This window comes from Phoca vitulina, unplaced genomic scaffold, assembly GCF_004348235.1.
Source record: "Phoca vitulina isolate PV1807 unplaced genomic scaffold, GSC_HSeal_1.0 scaffold81, whole genome shotgun sequence".
Taxonomy (NCBI): Eukaryota; Metazoa; Chordata; class Mammalia; order Carnivora; family Phocidae; genus Phoca; species Phoca vitulina.
In genome coordinates this window covers 106,002-124,850 of record NW_022589784.1, presented here as the reverse complement: position 1 = coordinate 124,850, position 18,849 = coordinate 106,002, and the positions used below count along the sequence as shown (strand labels likewise).

At 60.5% G+C, this 18,849-nt stretch overlaps 2 protein-coding genes across 2 annotated transcripts in view; both read left to right on the top strand.

Annotated features, from left to right (window-relative positions):
* SHC2 (SHC adaptor protein 2) overlaps nt 1-6,576 on the top strand; it is a 34,144-nt gene extending 27,568 nt beyond the window's left edge. The window contains exon 13 of the mRNA XM_032394620.1: nt 1,350-6,576. The gene's annotated coding sequence lies outside the window, so the exon portion shown is untranslated. The remainder of the gene's footprint in view (nt 1-1,349) is intronic.
* A 161-nt stretch (nt 6,577-6,737) lies between these two features.
* C2CD4C (C2 calcium dependent domain containing 4C) lies at nt 6,738-10,579 on the top strand. Its single transcript, XM_032394924.1, has 2 exons — nt 6,738-6,904; nt 7,515-10,579. The coding sequence occupies exon 2, from the start codon at nt 7,556-7,558 to the stop codon at nt 8,816-8,818; it is 1,263 nt and encodes a 420-aa protein (XP_032250815.1). The 5' UTR covers nt 6,738-6,904; nt 7,515-7,555; the 3' UTR covers nt 8,819-10,579.
* The last annotated feature ends 8,270 nt before the right edge of the window (nt 10,580-18,849 follow it).

Genomic DNA, 18,849 nt, shown 5'->3' with positions numbered 1-18,849 from the left:
CACTCCTTGTCGCCCCGCCCCAGCCCCCGGCCCCCACGAGCCCCCTTCCCGTCCGCAGACGAGCCTGTTCTGGACGTGTCACCCACGTGGACTCACACCCCGTGTGGCCTTCCGTGTCTGGTTCCCTCCCTGAGTGTCGTGGGTTCGGGGTCTGTCCCCGGGGCAGCGTGTGGGCTCCTCGCTCCTGTTTGTGACCCAGTGACGCTCCGGTGTGTGGATGGACACATGTTTACCTATTCACTGTCGATGGACATTTGGGTGTTTCCACTTTTTGGCTGTTACTAATAATGCCACTCAGAACATGCATGTCCAGGTTTTTGTGTGAATGTGTTTTCATGGCCCCTGGGTCTATACCTAGGAGTGGAATTGCTGAGTTGTCATGGTAACTCTGGGTTTAATTGGTGATAAAACATCTCTGGGAGGAGGTGGCTCTACACCAGAGGAAGGACTAGGGTGGCCTGGGTCTGTCTGGTGGGCATTCAAGGAGAGGTGGGGGAGATGGAAAGGTAAACCCTTGGCCTTTTGCTTTTGGTGCTGGGGGGCCATGGGAGGGTTTTGAGTTGGGGAGGGACAGGCAGGTCTGGGTGATTCTAGGACCTTTGTGGTGAGAGACTGGGGCTTCTGGGGGCAGTGGGGGGTGGTTTAGGCAGGAGAAGGTGTGGCTGAGCTGGGCTGCATGCACTGACTTGGGGAGGAGGGAGAGATAGGACCGGGATTTGGGAAGCCAGGAGCTGGGGGTTCAGCTGGGGAGGGAGGGGCTGCAAGGGAAGAGGGTTGTGGGATTTCCCCCCCAGGGCTCAGCAGAGAGGAGTTTCCAGCCAGGTTGGGCTGCTCTCCAGTCCCCCTGACCACGGCCCCTTCCTGCCTCCCGGTCCCCAGCCAAGCCTGAGGCTACGGGCACAGAAGGGATTTCCAGTCTGGGGACAGGCTTTAGGGGCTGGGAGTGGGCACGTGGAACACTGACATGATCTGCAGTGCGTTTGGGGCTGTGTGTTCGCACGTGTTAGGCTAAGACGTGCTTCCCTTCCGTCCCCAGAGGGGTGTGTGACCTGAGAAACAATGCCGATGGCAGCAGTGGCCAAGTCCAGGCATGGTGCTCGGCACCTCCCAAAGCCTCCAAGTCCCAGGTGGTTCTGAGCATTTTCGCAGAAGAAGGAAGGGCACAGAGAAGTGAAGGCCCTACCCTAGGTTACACTGCAAGAACATGGGGGAGCTGAGACCTCTCCCTGGCCCCTCAGCCTGAGGACCCTCACTAGGCCCCGTAACTGAGGTTCGGGGGGCCACTTGAGCCCAGGTCTCTGGTTGCTGTCACAGCTGACCCTTGACCTCGGCTTCTCTTTCTTCCGCAGGTGATGGTTCTCAGCTCCCGCTCCTGTCCTGCGCTGCAGACGCTCCCTGTCGTGGCCTTATGGGCTCCTCAGCCTCTCTCTGGACCCTGGTCAGGCTGGAGCTGCCGCTGTCTCTCCTTCCTCCAGCCTCTAGATCTTCCTTCTCCAGCCGGCCCCAGGCTGGGCCAGTGAGGCCAAGAGATGGGGGCCCAAGACCCTTTAATCCCACTGACCCCTGCCTGCCTCCACCCTCTGCCTGGGGTGAGGGTGTCCATACCAAAGACAGAACTTTTCTCACCTTTAAAGAAAATATCTTACAGAAACCCAGTCCTCTCTCTCCGAGCCCTGGCCAGGGTCGCCGCTGGGTTCAGGAGGCACCATCTCTCTCCCCAGAGGGACTTCAGCTCACCTCCCTGGAAAGATGGATTCCTGTCCTTGACAGCTCAGTTTCTCCACCTGAAAAATCAGTGCACAGTTGTCTTTTATGGGGAAGAATTGAGGTGTTTGGGGTCCTCAGGCCAGGACACCTGTGAATGTTGAAGTGTGGGGGGGCACCTCAGGGCTCAGCTGGGACAGTGGGGGGCATCCAGGCAGCAGCCGGACAACCCACCCTGGTGGGGGGTGGTCATGAGGGCCCTGCCCTCCCAGCTGTCCACGTGTACTGGACATTTGGGGTCTGTTTGTAATTACACGTGGGGACGATGGTGAGGAAGTCAGCCTACCTGACACTGAGGGGCCCTTGGGTTGGGAGGCCAAGGCCAGTCTCCCAGGTGGAAAGCCAAGGCACACGTGTGTCCTCCTGCAGCTGGAGGGTGTGGGGGATGGAGAGGAGGGTGCAGGCCTGGAGATGTGTCCCTGTGGGGGAGCACTGTCCCAGAACCCCCAGCACCACCCTCACACTTCTATTTCCACCCACAGATAGAGCACCCCACTCCTCTATTAGACACAGCCCTGTCCTCTCCTGGGAAACACCGTAGCTTATCTCTTATATGCTGTAGACCCGTGTCTTTCAGGATGCCCCGAATATCTGGCAAACTGTTCTTCATTTCTTCTCTTGACTGCTCCTAACTTAGCCCTGAATGTGGCCTGACTTCTCAGGTGTCCCCACTCCTGTCCCCCTAGGAGCTCCTGCTTATCCCCGATGCCTCTCCAGACCTTCCCTCCCAGAGACCTCATCTCTCCCTGGGACCCCTCCTCTGACTATCCTGAAGAGGCCTTCCTGACCCTCACCACACCCTGCCAAGGCCACACCTGTGCTTAGGGTCTGGCTCATCAGCAGGCCCCACCCCCATGCTCTGGGGGAGCCTGGTGAGGGTATGGGGAGCAACGGCCACTCTGTCTGTAACTGGGAGGGGCGGAGGGAGAAGCTATCAAACGGCAGAGCCAGAGGGGACTCTGATGCCTTGTTTCTTACTTTAGAGGGGCCAGTCTGTCCATCCATCCATCCACCCATCATCTACTCACCCATCCATCCACTATTCATTCCATTCATTGGTCCATCCACCTGTCCCCCGATCCTGGTATCCTTTAGTATGCCTGCGTTGGGCTCCCCTTATCTGCCAGGACCTCTGGTGGGTAACGAGGATGCAGCAGTAACCAAGACTGATCTGTCCTCATGGAGTCGATAGTCGAGTGACATCAAGCAGCAAATCACCACTAAGTGTGTAATGACAACGTGAACTTAGCCCAGGAAATCCAGGAGGGTGGGAATGACACAGGGGATATGGTCTGGAGGATGAGAGCCCCAGGGGAAGAAGACAGAGTTCTAGGCAGGAGCGATAGCATGTGCAAAGGCCCTGTGGTGTGTGGCTCGCAGCACATTCAGAGACCAGAAGGATGACCTGTGTGGCTGGTGGTGAGATCAGAGGGGTGGTGGAGTGGAGGACATGGCTGGGGGGAAGCTTGGAGCCAGGGAGAGCTGCTGGGGAGCTTTGAAGCACAGAGATGATAGGATTCCCAAGTGGGAAGTACACTGTTGGGGACAGGAGAGGAATGGGGGGCAGTTGGGAGAATTCACTAGGTTCTGGACTAGGGGAATCTCCAAAAGTATCTGATTTCAGAGACTTGTAGGCTAGAGAGGGGTCCTAATGCACTTTGTTCATTCATTCGTTCCCCTGTGTCCTCCTTCAAAGCCTCTATGTATCCAGGACACCTGCTGAAGCATGTGCTAAGAACAGCACCGGCTGTGGGTGCTCAGATTCTCCCCACTTTACAGAAGGGGGAGCAGAGGCTCAGAGGGTGAGGTGGCAGAGCTGGGATTCCCACCCCATCACCTCCCCTGTCCTGCTCTCTGAGCCGGGAACGCCAGGTCTAGGGTGCTCATGCAGTGAGGGGGGCCGCGAGCCTGGCTGCCGCTGGTCCCCCACACTTTTCTCCTGCCCCCATCTACCCTCAATTATTTGGTCGGCAAATGCTCCTTGGGCCAGCCTTGTCCTCAGGGAGCCTTGGGGTGGGAGGCAGGCACCATGCAGCCTTGGACTGCTTGCTTCCCTTCCCTGAATTGGGCTACTCCCCTGTGCCTCAGTTTCCCTGTCTGTAAACTGGGGATTGTGGCCCTCCTCCACAGTGGGTTAACCTGTGCCTTGTTGGGCCGAGGTCTCTCCTGGGAGCTTTGGACAAGCCTTCTGGTAGCTCTTCCAGGGGAGGAGACAGAGCTCAGAGGAGAAGCTGTTGGCCAGAACTGCATGGGTATAAGGAGGCTTCTCAGGACTGGAGCTTTTTTCTTTGAGCTTCCTCAAGGACCTGTCTGCGGGTGGCTGCAGGGGGCAGTCTGGCTCCTGGCAAGCCCCCTGTCCCTCCTCTCTCCCACAAGCTTAGGTCCCTGGTGGGTGGGAGTTGAGGACCAAGGCCTTGCAGCATGAGGTGGTGTGACTTAGGGTGGGAGGGGCTGGTTAATACCACCTGGGCCCCTTTGCCAGCCTCCGCATCTCTGATCTCAGGAAGGCTGCAGCCTGGGGTGTGGGGGGAGTCCTGGGGATCTGCCACACCACACCAATCAGCCTCAGGGCTCTGCAGAGGAAGTAGGTTTTGTTGACTGGAAGAGGTTCCTGTTTAGGGACCACAAGGCTAACTAACCAGCTGGAAGGGCCCGCCTCCTGGACCCCGCCCCTCCGAAGGCAGATGTTTGGGACCTATCCCCAGGTTCCTGGTCTCTCTGGGCCTCGGTTTCCCCAGCCCCCGAAGGTGATGGGGTGGGGGCCAAGGGGAGGGGCTTCAGCTGAGCTGGCTGTGGTGGGGATCAGGTTCTGGCGTCCCTTTCGAGGCCGGGCCAGCCCCCTTTCTCACCAGTAGCAGCGTCCAAGAAATGATGACCAGCGCTCCCATCACAGTGTTCTAGGCCCTGTTGTCAGCCCTCTGCGTGTCCTCACCGGTTCATCCTCACCTGAGGCCGTGGTACAGGGACAATCTTTATGCCTGCAAACTGCCCCGGGGACAGAGGCAGAGGTCTGGGCACCTGCCAGCAATCACACCACAGGGGAAGCATCGGTGTCAGGCTTCCAGCCCCAACAGAGCACCTCCAGATGAGAGTCCCCAGTTGCTCAGCACGGGAATCAGCACAGAACAAGCTCAAGGCCTCCTCCCTCAACCCAACTGGGAGGAGACCCTGCCCCAACTGGGTAAGGGGGAGTGGGCAGTGAAGCCCCTAGCACCCAGGCCGGCTTATCATCAGAAAACCCCCAGAGACCTGACTCAGTCACTTCCCCTTTGTGAGCACCACTCTCCCTGTCCATGCGATGGAGGAAGGTGGCTTTGTGGCCTCCGAGTTCCCCCCTCCCGCCCGCTGCAGGACCGAGCGCTATTCTAGGACTCATGCTTTTTACTGTGGTGCTAGTTCATCCATTTGTCTGGCAGGTATTTATTAAAGTGTCCCCCCAGTGTCTTGGGGTCACAGCAGGGATAAGGCTGCCTTCCTGCCTTCCTCCCAGCAGCTCCAGGCCCGACAGGGGCAGTGGACATCAACCAAATACTTGCTCTGGGGCATTCTTCACCATAGCTAAAGTTGGGGTTCAGTGGGCACAGTTAGGCTGTGATGACCGGCCAGCCCAGGCTGGCTGGCAGGGCAGGCTTCTTGGAGTTAGAGGTGAACTGAAGCATTCATTGGCATCTGCCTCCCCTGTTGGACTTTGTGGCCATGCCAGTGTTCCGCCCAGCACAAAAGGGGGCTCAGTGTTTGCTAAGAGAGCAAAGCTGAGACAGACATTTTGGGGGAGTCATGGACCTCTCAGAGCCTTGCTTTTCGCATCTGGACAAGGATCTCCAAACCCCACCTCACTCCAAGGGAGTTCTGTCCCACTCCCACCTGCCCCTCTGCACCCCTTCTGCTGATGACCCAGTGGTCACTGCAGACCAGCCCTCATCCTAGCTGGGGCCGCAATGAGGAACGCAAGAGGCTCCTGGACAATCATAATTTAATAAAGTCCAGGCTTTGGGTTAGTCCTGGCAATCCACTAACTTGCTGGCTTCTCACCGACCAAGACTGGACCTGGGACTGGTTGGCCTTAGGGTCCAGAAGGGGACATGGAGGCTGAGAGGGAGGGCAAGGGGTGAGGAAGCAGAAGTTGAGGCAGGCAGCATTCAGGGCAAGAGCAGGCGGCATCCAGGGGACCCTGTGGTTTCAGGAGCTGCCAGGCCTGGGGCTGCGGCCTGGTCCTGCCCGTCATCAGTCTCTGAACTGTGAACAGCACGGTGGGGGTGCTCGCCCCTCTCCCCTCGGATCACGTTTTCCTGCTACACGTTTGTCACGGGAGCTACAAACCGACACTTACAATGTATCTGTGTACCTGTCCACTGGCGTCCCTGGCACTGGGAATCATCAGAAGGCTGGACGCGGCGTCCACCAGCTGCTCAATAAACATCTGTTCTCGAAATGCAGGCCGCTCCTTGGGCGGCTGCAGAGTGGACACCCGTTTACCGTTTACCGGGGAGGAGCGCGGCTTAGCTGCTGGGTCCTTATGTCCGGAAGGAAACCCTCACTTCGTCCTGCACTGACTGGGGAGGGCCACCGCCGGGTTGCTGTGAGTCCTTAGGGGCCTGGCCCGGACAAGGCGCTCAGTGATAAATTTAGTTGCGCCCCTTGTTGCCATTGTTTGATTCATCACCCGGAGTCAGGAAAGCGGCTCTCCAGAGAACCTGCCTACAGCGAGTGTGGGTCTGGGCCCCGCCCAGGTGGACTGAGGCAGGGGCCAGGGGCTCCCGGGGGTCCCCGACTTCGCGGGTCCGCAGGCTCAAGCGCTAGGGGTGGCCATCCACAGGGCGCCACCACCTGCTGCCCACCCACCTGCCCCCACCAGCCCCCGGGGTCCGGCCGAGGGGCAGCCCCCTGCGGCCTGGGGGCGGGGCGAGGCGGGGGCGGTGGCGGGGGCTGCCTGTGCGGCCGTACTAGGAGGAATACGGCGGCGCGGCGGCCGGGCTGGGCGGTTTCCCGCCGCCGCCGGTGAATGAGTCCCTGCTGCGCTGCCGCCGCCGCCCGTGCTAGAGCTCTGGCCGCGTCCCCCGCGCGGGCCCCGGACCTTCGCGCCAAGACCCCGGCGTGCCCGCGGGACAGCCTCCAGCCTCGGGCCACCACCCCGGGGCAGGTGAGTGCGGGGACCCCGCCACGGTCCGCAGGGTCTGCTGAGACCCCCGCCCCCACCCCAAGCTGAGTCTGGCGGGGGTGGGGGGCGGAGAACTGGCGGGAGGGGTCAGCTCGCTGCGCTGTCAGGCCCCCGACTCACCTCCTCTCCCTGCCCCCACCCCGGTGCCTGGGCCCTCAGCGCTGGGCGAAGCCACAGGTGGGTGGGAGCTTGGGGTGGGGGGGCGCGGGGCTGGGACATCCTGGGGGTCCGCACACACACCGTGGGTATCTTCCCTTTGGATTGAGCGCAGACCCTTTAGAAAGCGCTTTGAGATCCTTAAAACGGGGTGGGGGCGGGAGAGGGGCCGCTCTCCCCTGGGAGCTTCCCAAGAGTCGGAGCGCCGCCCCCCACCTCCCTCGCTTCGGCTCTCGGGTCTGGGAAGTTAAGCCCGATCTCTCTTGGGAGGGGAGGGGAGGCGCGACACGCCCTGAGTGACCCTGCTGACGCCCTGCTAGCTCCCTGCTGGCCAGGGCCTTGTCCTTGTGGCCCCCACACGGGCGCCAGGAGCCCCCTCTTCCAGTCCCCCGGTGCTTGGGAGCCCGCAGCTCCTGACCCCTGCTTCTCTTCCCAGACTCTGCAGAGCTCCTCCTGACCTCCGTCCTGCCTGCCCCCATGAAGAAAACCAACCTGTGGTTCTTGGAGCGCCTCCGGGGGTCTGGGGAACGCGTCACTCCTGGGAGCGAGGCCGGGGACAAGGCTTCCAAGGGACCTCTGTACAGCAATGTGCTCACACCTGACAAGATCCCTGACTTCTTCATACCCCCCAAGCTGCCCGCTGGCCCCGCAGATTCTGAGGGGCAGGCTGAGCTGGGCCCCGCCTCATCGGAGCAGAGCCTGGCCTCGGGGACGCCCCGCCGAGCCCCCCGGAGCCCGCGGCTGCCTGCCAAGCTGGCAGCTGAGAGCAAGAGCCTGCTGAAGGCAGCCACCCGGCACGTGATCCAGATCGAGAGTGCGGAGGACTGGCTGGTAGAGGAGGCTGCCACCAACGCTGACCCCCAGGCCCAGGGCGCCATGTCCCTGCCCTCCGTGCCCAAGGCTCAGACGTCCTATGGCTTTGCCACGCTGGCAGAGAGCCCCCACACGCGGCGTAAGGAGTCCCTGTTCCACAGCGAGCATGGAGCCCTGGCACAGGTGGGATCCCCAGGTGCCGGTCGCCGTCGGGGGGGCACCAAGGCCAATGGGGGCGATGGGGTGCCCAGGGAGGCTGGTGGGGCCCTCATGAGCCCCAGCCGCTACTTCAGCGGTGGGGAGAGTGACACAGGGTCCTCAGCGGAGTCCTCCCCGTTCGGGTCCCCTCTGCTCTCACGTTCCGTGTCGCTGCTGAAAGGGTTCGCGCAGGACAGCCAGGCCAAAGTGAGCCAGCTCAAGCACTCGGCGGGCCGCCACAGCTCCCTGTCCGCTGAGGACAGCGCACCAGACACCAGCCCTGGGGCGCGGCGCCGCCTGACCCGCAGGGCCACCCCAGAGCAGGGCCCTGAGACTGGCCAGGCGCCCCGAGCAGAGCACGCGGTCCGCATGGGCCCGCGGGGCAGCGTGCGGCTGCTGGCGGAGTATGAGGTGGCCCAGGCCCGCCTGCGGGTACGCCTGCTGGCCGCCGAGGGTCTCTATGACCGCCTGTGTGATGCCCGCAGCATCAACTGCTGTGTGGGGCTGTGCCTGGTCCCCGGGAAGCTGCAGAAGCAGCGGAGCACCATCATCAAGAACAGCCGCCACCCCGTCTTCAACGAGGACTTCTTTTTCGATGGCCTGGGGCCGGCCAGTGTCCGGAAGCTGGCCCTCAGGATCAAGGTGGTCAACAAGGGCAGCAGCCTCAAGCGGGACACGCTGCTCGGGGAGGAAGAGCTTCCGCTGACCTCCCTGCTCCCTTTCTTGTAAAGGCCCCTCCCTGCCTCCCTCGCTCCCGAGGGGGCAGAGGGAAGACCCCCTCCCCTCCCACTCAGATCCCCGTGGGCAGGAGGCCAGCAGCCAGGAGGGGGCTGGAGGGCTGTTTAAACTCAGGCTGGGCTGCCGTCCATGCTGGGGGTTACTGGGTTGCCAACGGTGACCGGAACACTATCTTTCATGGGTTAATTTTTTCAGAGGAGGAAGAGAGGGGGCAGCCAGGGAAGAGAAGGGGACACTTTGCAGGGCTGAGCACCCCCCTACCCCGTGCCCTAAGTTCCATGCCGCCTCACCCCTTTCAGAGTTCTGGAAAGGGGTTCTCCCGGGGCGGGGGTGGCCAGGAACCTGTGAGACACTTTACCGTAGGCTTCCCAGTTCCCCAGTGACCCTGCAGGGGCCCAGAGGGCCTGGAGGCCGCAGAAGTGGATCACAGACCTAGAGGTGGCCAGTTCTGAGGCTGAGCCCAATATTTCTCTTGGTTGCATGAGAGTCCTCCTGCCCCGGCCCACCAGACACCCCCCGCCCCCTCTGCCCCCACCAGACAGCAGCACCAGGTCTGGGGTCTACCAACAGCGCCCACGAGGCTGCAGGAGACACCCCACCTGGGTTAGGCTCCAGAGCAGAGCAGGTCAGCGCGGCAGGTGCACCCGCTGGGAGAAGACAGGCAGAGAAGGGAGGCAGCGTTGCCGTGGGGCTGGAAGTGGAGGAAGGCCCGGGAGAGGACAGCGGAGGCTCGGGCTCCCCTCCGGCCCCTGGGAGCAGCTCTCCTGTCTGCTATTTTCCTCCAGCACCTTCCCTGCTGGGCCAGCCCACCTCACGCTCGGGAGCCTTCTGCCCCTGGAGGGGTTGCTCAGAACAGGCCCAGAGCGCGGCCCCCAGCCCCCACTCCGCCCCGTCCCTCCAAGGCCGGGGGCTGCCACCCCCCTGCGCAGCACCCTTGGCCGCAGGACGCCAGGAAGTGATAGGGACTGATGGCTGGGTTTTCACTCCACACAGTAAATAGCTTTTGGTTAGTGTGGGCGGAAGCTGGCAGGCGGGGAGGACCCTGGTTGTGCACCTTCATGCTGCATGGGTTTAAAGTTGTGTCCATATGTGGGTCCTTGAATGATGTCCGTGGATGTTTCCCAGCTTAACACAACAGAAACGGTACAGTTTGAAGCAGGGGCCGGGCCAGGCTGCCTGGTGAGCATGGTTGGACGGGGGCAGTCCCTGGGGATCCCGGGGCACCCCTCCCCATCCAAACATTGTCCCTCCTGACTAGGTTTCCAAATCCCACTGGGGGAGGGATGAAGGAGATTTCCCCCGTAGCCGGGGAAAGCACTTGTTCCCGTTTGCACTTTGGGACTGAGAATTTGGGGCCCTTGGAGCTGAGGTCCCTTGCTGTGCCCGCTCTCCCCTCCCCACCTCTGTCCTAGGCCTGTTCCTTCATGCTCCCTACTCCTGGTGTCAGAGGGGGGCTCCCCTTTACTCTAGAACCTGGAGACCCCCCCAGGGCCAGGCTTGTGGGCTGGAGCACGTGGACAGAGGACCCTGCACTGAGTCAGATGCTTGGAGCTTGCACCCTCTCCCTTCCCTCTGACCCTGACCCCTGCTTTCCCTCTGGGGAGGGCCCATTTTATATGTCCCTGCACTATTTGATATCTTTGTGTTACAAGTTGACTGTGGGTAAATCCTTAAGACAGCCTCTCCCAAGTGTGTTTGTTTATAAATGCTGTTTTTAGTGCAATAAAGGTGTTTCGGGAGTGCGGGGGTGGAGATCTGTTTGCTTTGGTGTTTAATAACAAGAGGAATTTTGCCTTGAGCTCCAGGGAGGGTGGTGGGGGCCTTCTGATTGGCGGAGTCCTCTCAGCCCATTCGGATCCTCTGGGTCTGTCTCCTGCTTGGGGTGGGGGTGGGAAGGCAGACTGCAGCAGGGTGGTGCCACTGGGGACCCCGGGCCCTGTCACCGTGGCGGCTAGCATGCATTTATTCAGCGGGTCTGTGTACAGGTCCTGTCCTCGCCCTCCGTCTGCACACACGGCGTCCCACCTCACAGATGAGGGCAGGGGTGCTTTAATAACATGCCCAAGGCAGCCTAGCTAATGAGAGCCAGGACTGGAACCGGCACCCTCACTGTGGCCACTGGAAGGAGGCCAGGGCCTGCCCCTTCCAGGCTCTGCCCACTTGGGGACACACTGGACTTGCAGCGTCATCACCAACAGGGACCCCGTCAGATGCCATCGGCTGCCAAGCAGGAGCATCCCCCCTGACCTGCCCCTCACCCTCATCTGGTCTGCCCCAGCCCCTGAGATCAGACAGATAGCAGAAAGCAAGTGCTTCAGCCAGGAGGCCACCCCCACCACTCCCACATGACTTGGAGACACATGATTTGGAGGCTTGGGCTGCAGGTCATTCACATCGATGCCGGTCCCTGGGCCTGGAACGCCTCCCATCCCCCAACTTCACTTTCAGGCTTCAGCTGAGATGGTACCTCCTCCAGGAAGCTTCCCAGTCCTCTCGGCTGGGGAAGGGGACTTTGCTCAGTATGTCCTGCATCCGATCTCAGCTCACATGCCGACTGGGGCTGGGACAGGTTCATCTTGGTCAGTGGTGTCCTCAGCTCCAACACCAGGCTGGGCACCCACGAGGTGCCTGACCAGTAACTGATGAGTCATTGGAAAACCATGGCTTGACCCCATGCCTAGGCCCCTGCAGGGTCACTGGGGAACTGGAAGCCTGCGGTAAAGGGCGAGGGTCCCACCCACCCTTCACCCCACCCCTGCTCTCACCGTCGGTGGAAGGGCTGAGTTGGCGAGACACGTGGAGAACCCTTTCCAGCGGAGGCGTGATGGGAGGTGGCATCCATCACAGGAGGCTGGGGTTGGAAAGGCGACATCATGAGGAGGAGAGCAGGTCAGGCAGCAGGGGCCTCCTCCGTCTCAGGGAGCGCAGAGCCCGGGCTGACGTGGGCTCTGTTTACTCCTGACTCGCTCTGTGTGACAGGTGGGGAAACTGAGGCCCGGAGAATCGAAGAAGGCCAGCTCCACCTTCACGGACTTGCTCAATGAGGAGCTGTGCTTCCTTCACCCCAGTTCTGGGATTAAGAGGTAGATGAGGCAAAGCTGGGAAGATGAGCCTTCCCAGGTGGTACCGACCTGAGGTGAGCGCTGGAGGCTGGGGACAGGAGCAGAATCATTTCATCGAGTCCAGGGGGTACAGCGGGAGGGAGGGACACCTGAACCACAGCCTGGAAGACACGCAGGATCAGTGAGGTGGGTTCCAGGAGAGGGCAGGTGCTTCCCTGCTACCCCTTACTTGGCAAAGCCTGTGTTGGGCGTGCCTGCCCCATCCTGGTGCAGCCAACGCCCTCCAGGTAGAACTGGGAGGCCTGGGGGGTCCTGCCAGCCTGGGGGGGCTGCGGGGAGAGCAAACACATCTGAGCGGTCGGCCTTTCTGCCTGGGAGCATTTATTGTGTTCCTCCTGTATGCTGGAAACAAGACCCCCTTGGGGCCAGCGAGGAAGCCCCAAGTCACAGGTAGAGAACCCAGGAGCCAGGTGGGAGAGTCAGGATGTGGCCCTACTGCATGCAGCTCCTACACCCCGGGTGTGCCTGGCCTCCTATGTGTGCACCCACTTCACAGCAGAGGGAAAAAGGGTGCAGAGCAATCCCAGAAAGGAGGGGGCCTTGAACCCGTGCACAGTAGGACAGGAGCACAGACAGGCTTGGGCTGGGTCCCCCCCACTGCTGGCTCAGAGCTGGGGTCCCCTCGGACCTGCACACTGGAGCTGGCTTCCTCTGGGATTCTTGGGCAGGCTGAGAGTGCTCTGTGCCCCTGTGCAGGGCCCTGTACCCCCACACAGGTCCCAGGACTGAGTTGTGTCTCCCCTCCGCACGCCCCAGGGCAGGGTGCATCTCTCCCCACAGCTCCCCCAGTGCAGGGCCCTGACTCCTACTCTGACCCTGGGCCTGGCTCCTCTCTCTCCTCTTAGCCCCGTGGGGTCCAGACTGTCCATTACAAAGCCACCAGGAGCCTTTGTGCGGGGTTAGGGTCCCGAGCAGCAGCCCCCCGCCCCCGACAGCCTGCCAGATGAGCCACAAGAACAAGGCCTGGTCGGGTCACAGGATGTGTTGCCAGGGCAACCAAGTACCTTCTTGCCTCTTCCCTGCTAGCCACTGATTGCTGGGCAGCCTGTGCGTGTGCGCGTGTCTGTGTGTGCACGCGTGTGTGCCATGCATGTGTGCGTGTACACACGTGAGCCGCATGCATGTGAGTGCAGCCCTGTTTGTATACACACAAGACAGCGCAGTGCAGGCCCGGGAAGGCATGCGTGCACGCCGGGGGGGCCATGTGCGAGTTAGCACGTGTGTGTGCCCGCACGCTCCCATGTCTACACGGGCGGTGTGTGTGTGCTTCTCTGTGCAAGTCGGTAGCAAGCTATGTCATGCACGTGCACGTGTATGTGCTGTGACTGGCCGTTGCTCAGGACACCCGAAAGGACATGCCCCAATGGGACCAGCAGCCTGAGAAGACTCCGTCCTCCCGTCTGCTTGCTGGCTCCTCGAGGGAAACACCCTTGCCGTGAGCTCCATTCTGCCTTTAGGTCTCAACCCCCTTCTCTTTCCAGGGCAACCCATACCCCACTGAGGTCAGATCCCCCTCTACCGCCTGTGACAGCAATCTGAGCAGGATGGTCTGTGTTTGCACCCAGCGCTCAGCCCAGGGGCAACCAGGGGGAGGCATCAGTCCTCTCTCCTTGCAGCCTGGCCGCCACCCCAAATGTAGCTACTCTCAGGACAGCCAGGGACATCCAGGGCCCCCGCCAGCAGTAGGCACCCAATTGGGTGCCAATCATGAAACGCTGCCCCTTTCTCTGAGTGGAGCCAGCACAGGCCACAACAGAGCCAGGAGAGGAGGAGTCCAATGCCTGCTCACCTTGTGGGCACCTGGATCTGGCTGTGCCTGAAGTCCATAACTGCATGCCATTTCAGTCCAGAGGGCCCATAAAGTCCCTTCTTGGCTTAAACCAGTTTGACATTAGACAGCAAGTCTTCAGTCTGGGTAAGTAGAAACAACGCTGACCTGTCACAGTCTGACATGGGAAAGCAGAAGGCAGGCAGCCCCTGGAAGGCCTGGGGTTTGTATGTCCCACTGAGCTGGGAATGGTGGCAACTAAGGGCGCTCCGTTAGGGCACTGATCAAGGAGGGCTTTGCAGAAGGGGCAGAATCTGAACAGGGAAGGGGTCCTGGGGCAGCAAGGACCTTCCCAAGGTGGAGGAAAGGGGCTTGGGTATGGGGCTCCCCATGGCCCCATATCCCCGCACTGGAGACTCACCTGTGCCTGCCCCACCCTGTGGCTCATGCCCCTTCCTCAGGACCTTTGCTTGTGTGGTACCTGCCTCCCACCTCCCTGGGCCTAGAGTTCTGAACCCTCGTCTGGAAGAAGTGCAAGGGGAAGGCTCCGTGGTGGAATTCAAGCCCCCCATTCTCCACTCTGCAGGCGGTGTGGCCTTGGGCACGTCACGTGGCATGTCTGAGTCTCAGCTGCCCCATGCACAACGCTTGGGTTGTGATGAGGTCCAGGCTCCTTTGTGGGAAGAAGGGCTCGATGCTCAGGCACGCTCCGCGGAAGCAGGCACAATATTGTGGTGATAATTAATATAATCACATTAGGCTGATAATTATAGGCTACCATCAGACCCACTGAGGCCGGGCTCTCCCTCAGCCTCCCGGTGCGGGGGCGGGGGCGGGGGGGGGGGGGGGAGGGGGAAGGGCAGTTCTCCCAGCAGCACCTGCTCCTCCCTCCAGCTGCCTGCACCCTCCCTCCACTGTGGGATTCAATTAAGCTTCTGTTTCCTCCTCAGCTCCTCAGCAGCTGGGAGGGAGGGGCTGCCCCAGCAGGCTCTGGGGACCCGAGGAGAAGAAATGACCTCGGTAAAAAGGAACCGCGGGGATGGAAGGACCCGCGTTTGCGTGCCCTCCTCGCCACGGGGGGAGGGGGGGCGCCTCCCTCGCCCCTCTCGCTGCCCGCGTGTCTGGCTAGCGGACTGCGGCCGGAGTCTGGCTGCGCTGCTTGCAGGCTCCCTGGGGCTCAGTTTCCCCTTCTGTACCATGGAGATGTTACTCCCCTCCAGCGTTACATAAGATATGCACATACCGTGCAGGGCCCCTTTATTAAGCCCAAAATGGATGACGAAGGATGGCCCACATGCAGCGTCTGCTGACCCTCCTCACACATGGGGAAACTGAAGCACAGGGGGGCAAACCCAGCCAGCAGGTGGCAGGAAGGCAGTTCCTACCAGTGCTGGGCGCAGACCCGAAGGCTTCCACCTCACCGCGCTGCCATCCCCCATCTCCCCACACCCCCACAGTCTCCTCATGAGCGGCACCGACCCCCAGCCTTCCAGGCCCTGCCTGCCCTCGGGCCTGGCTCTTCTGGGAATCAGTTTCCTCCCAGGACCCCGTACTCTACACCGTGCTGGTGGGGCTGGGGGCAAGGTCTGAGGCGTACAGGCGTGGCTCCCAAACCTGTCCTGGCAGAGCTGGCCCAGAATTTAACCTTGTCCAGAGGGGCCTGGGAGGTGAACCTTAACATGCCTGACACCAGTGAGACCAGCCCTTGGGGCACTGATCAGTGGACCTGAGACTGAGATCAGCCCCGTGGGTCAGGCCGGATGTGGCAGGAGGCCAGCTCCCGAGGCTCTGCTGACTCCACCCCTGGGCACCTCCTTCGGCCCCAGTCCCCGTACAGTAGCCTTCCCTGTGCGTTCAGTGAGTTCCGCGAGTGCCCTCCAGAGAATTCTCCAACCTGACGGTGGTTTGGGGGGTGCCCGAATTTGGCGGAGACTGGGCTGTCTTCTTTTTCTAGCTCGGCTGCTTCTGGGACCCTCCACCCCAGGCCCATACCCTCCCCGGGGGCTCACATTGCCATGGTGACACATGAGTTCTCCCTCCAACCCCAGCCCCTGACTGGCTCCTGGGCTCCCCATCCCTGTCACTTCCCTAACCCTCTGAGTCCCTGGATCAGGCCACCCCAATTCCCAACCTTACTTCCGCTCCCCCAGCCAAGCCACAGAGCCTCTTGTTTATTCCTTGACATCAGGGAGGCCCCTTGAATCATGGGTGGCAACCCTAGGTCCCTAAACTCCCCACAGAGGACCCTGGGCAAGACCCCCGCCCCCAGCCTCAGGTTCCCCATGTGCAAAATAAGGTGCTAAGCTTGCTTTCAGCTCTGGGGGTGGGCCAATGGCAGAGTCACAACATAAACCTCATCAAACACCCAGTGACCACGCGTGTCACAGGTTTATCTGGGTGCACGCTGAGGCCCAAAGGGATGGCGAAGCTGCTTCAAAGGAGACTCACGTTCCAAGTTTAAGGTGAAGCAAAACTAGTTAGGGCAATAAAGTGTAGCCTTGTGGACAGAGTTCACCTGTTTGCAGCTTGAGGGTCCTCGGGTTAGCAGCCAAGCCCGCATTTGCCGAAGCATCAATGAGAGTGAGTGAGCGCCTTCCCCTGGGTGGCAGGTGGCCTGGCTGCTCAGAGCTCTACAAGGTGGTTCTCACTGGCGTGGGACACTGGGTGACATTGGGGGACATTCGCAGTTGCCACAACTGGGGGTCCTTGTGGCATTGAGTGAGTGGGGGCCAGGGATGCTGCTGGATGCCACACTGTGCCCAGGACCACCCCACCCCAAAGAATGACCCTGCCCCAATGTTGGCGGTGCCCAGGGAGAGCCCCTGGCCTACAGTGATACTGCACAGAATGATCGTTGTGCCCCTTTGCAAGTTCTGGGTGCTTTCTTCTCACATGAGGATGATAAGAGAGAAAGCATGGGAATTGCCTGGCATGGTGGCCACCACATTCTCAACACTCAATACATGTTCGCTGTTCCTTTTTTGTGTGGCAGATATTGACCAAGTAAGGGCCCGCCACCTGCCGAGCCTTTGGCTGGACGTTGGGGACCCCACGGCAGGCCACGCAGACAAGACTCCTGCTGTGGCAGACCACAGCTTCCACAGGTGGCCTCTGGGATGGTATTTCCAGCCCCACGTGCTCTTCCAGATCCTGGCCTATCCCCAGCAAGGGCTGGATTCTCGGTGTCCCCCTCCTCAACTCCGGGAGGCCCCGTGTCTGCTCCAGAACGTGGCCGAAGGGACACCATGTGACTTCCAAGGACAGGCCACCGCGAGAACACAATGTTGGCCTGGCTTCCTCTTGGGATGCTCACCTTCGGAGCCCTGTGCCATGCTGGGGGAGGCCCAGGCCCAGGAGGGGTCAGGCTGGTGGTCCCAGTGAGGTTTCATGGAGCCAGTGAGTACCTGGACTGCAGTCATCTAGCTGGCATCCCCGATATCGCCGAGCAGAGACTCACCTCCCCTGCCCAAGCCCCTGGGGTACAGGGTCCAGCAGCATCGTTGCTAATTTTCGGGGTACGTACCCTGTCTGAGTGACCAGAGCCCTGCCCTCGGGGAGCCTTCTGGAGGAAGAGACAGGGGATGGGGAGGGGAAGGAGAAGAGCGGCGCTGACAAGGGCAAGAAGTGCTGTGCGCCCCGAGAGGCCAGGGGTCTGAGGGGTGTGTGGACTTCACCGGGGCAGGGGTCCCCCGGGGGGTTGGTGGGCTTTGATAAATGTCCAAGAGAGACCCTCTGGTGTCTGGGAGGAAGGGGGACTATTGGCCAGCACGGAGCGTCGGAGGAGGCTGGGGCTGCATCGCTGGTATGGAAATGGGGCGTGTGTGTGTGGGGGGAGCAGGCAGGATATATTTGAGAGAGATTGAGGATGTAAAACCTCTGGCATAGGGACACCTGGGTGGCTCAGTCGGTTAAGTGTCTGCCTTCAGCTCAGGTCATGATCCCTGGGTCCTGGGATCAAGCCCCGCGTTGGGCTCCCTGCTCCGTGGGGAGCCTGCTTCTCCCTCTGCCACTCCCCCTGCTTGTGTTCTCTCTCTCCCTCTCTGACAAATAAATAAATAAGATCTTAAAAAAAATAAAACCTCTGGCATGTGCTGAGATTGGATGTGGGGATGCGGGTGGGGGTCACGCCAGGCTTCCCTCTCTCAGCCCCACCCTGTCATACCCACCAGCAAACCCAGAAGGTTCTGCCTTCCAAACACACCCAGAACCATCCCTGCAAAGAATGAACAGCATGGATGAACCCTCACATGTAATGTTGTGTGAAGAAGCTGGACATGCTGAGCGATTCCATTTATAAGGAGTTCAAGGACAGGTAGCATGAATGTGGGGTGATAAAGTCAGGATGGTGGCCACAGCGGGGGGGGGGGTCATGAGGAGGGGGATGAGGTTGGCCTGTGGGAGCTGTTGCTGTCGATATGCTGGTCTGGGTGGTGGTTACAGTGGTGAGTTTATTTACACATGCTCACTGAGCTCATAAAGTTCAAGTATCCAGAATATATTTTAAAAATTCTTTCAACCCAGTAAAAAAAAAAAAAAAAAGACAAACGACCCAATTAAAAAATAGGCAAAGGACCGGAACAGACACGCCTCCAAAGAGGATACAAAAGTGTCCAGCAAGCTCATGGAAAGATGCTCAACACCATCAGTCACCAGGAAAATGCCAATCAAAACCACGAGAGATACCGCTTCTCAACCACACGAGAACCGTGATCGAGAAAACCAGAGAACACGTGTTGGTGAGGGTTAGACAGACTAGAGCCTGATGTAGGGCTGCTGGGGATGGAAAACAGACTGGCATTGCCTCAAACCTGACACATGGAATGGCCAGCAATTCCACTCCCGGATGCACCCGAAGGACTGAAACGGTGCCTCAAACAAAAACTTGTACTTTAGTGTTCACATCAGCGTTACTCACAGCTGCCAAAAAATGGACACTGTCAATGTCCGTCCACAGATCAAGATACAAACAATGCGGTTCACCCACCCATCAGCCACGGACAGGAGCGAGGTGCCCACACGTGCTGCCTCGGGGACGGACCCCGAGCCCACGACGCTCAGGGAGGGAACCAGACACGGAAGGCCACGTGGGGTGTGAGTCCACGTGGGTGACACGTCCAGAACAGGCTCATCCG

Coding starts and splice junctions, on each gene's coding strand:
- C2CD4C (XM_032394924.1), top strand. CDS start 7,556: ATGAAGAAAACCAACCTGTGGTTCTTGGAGCGCCTCCGGGGGTCTGGG.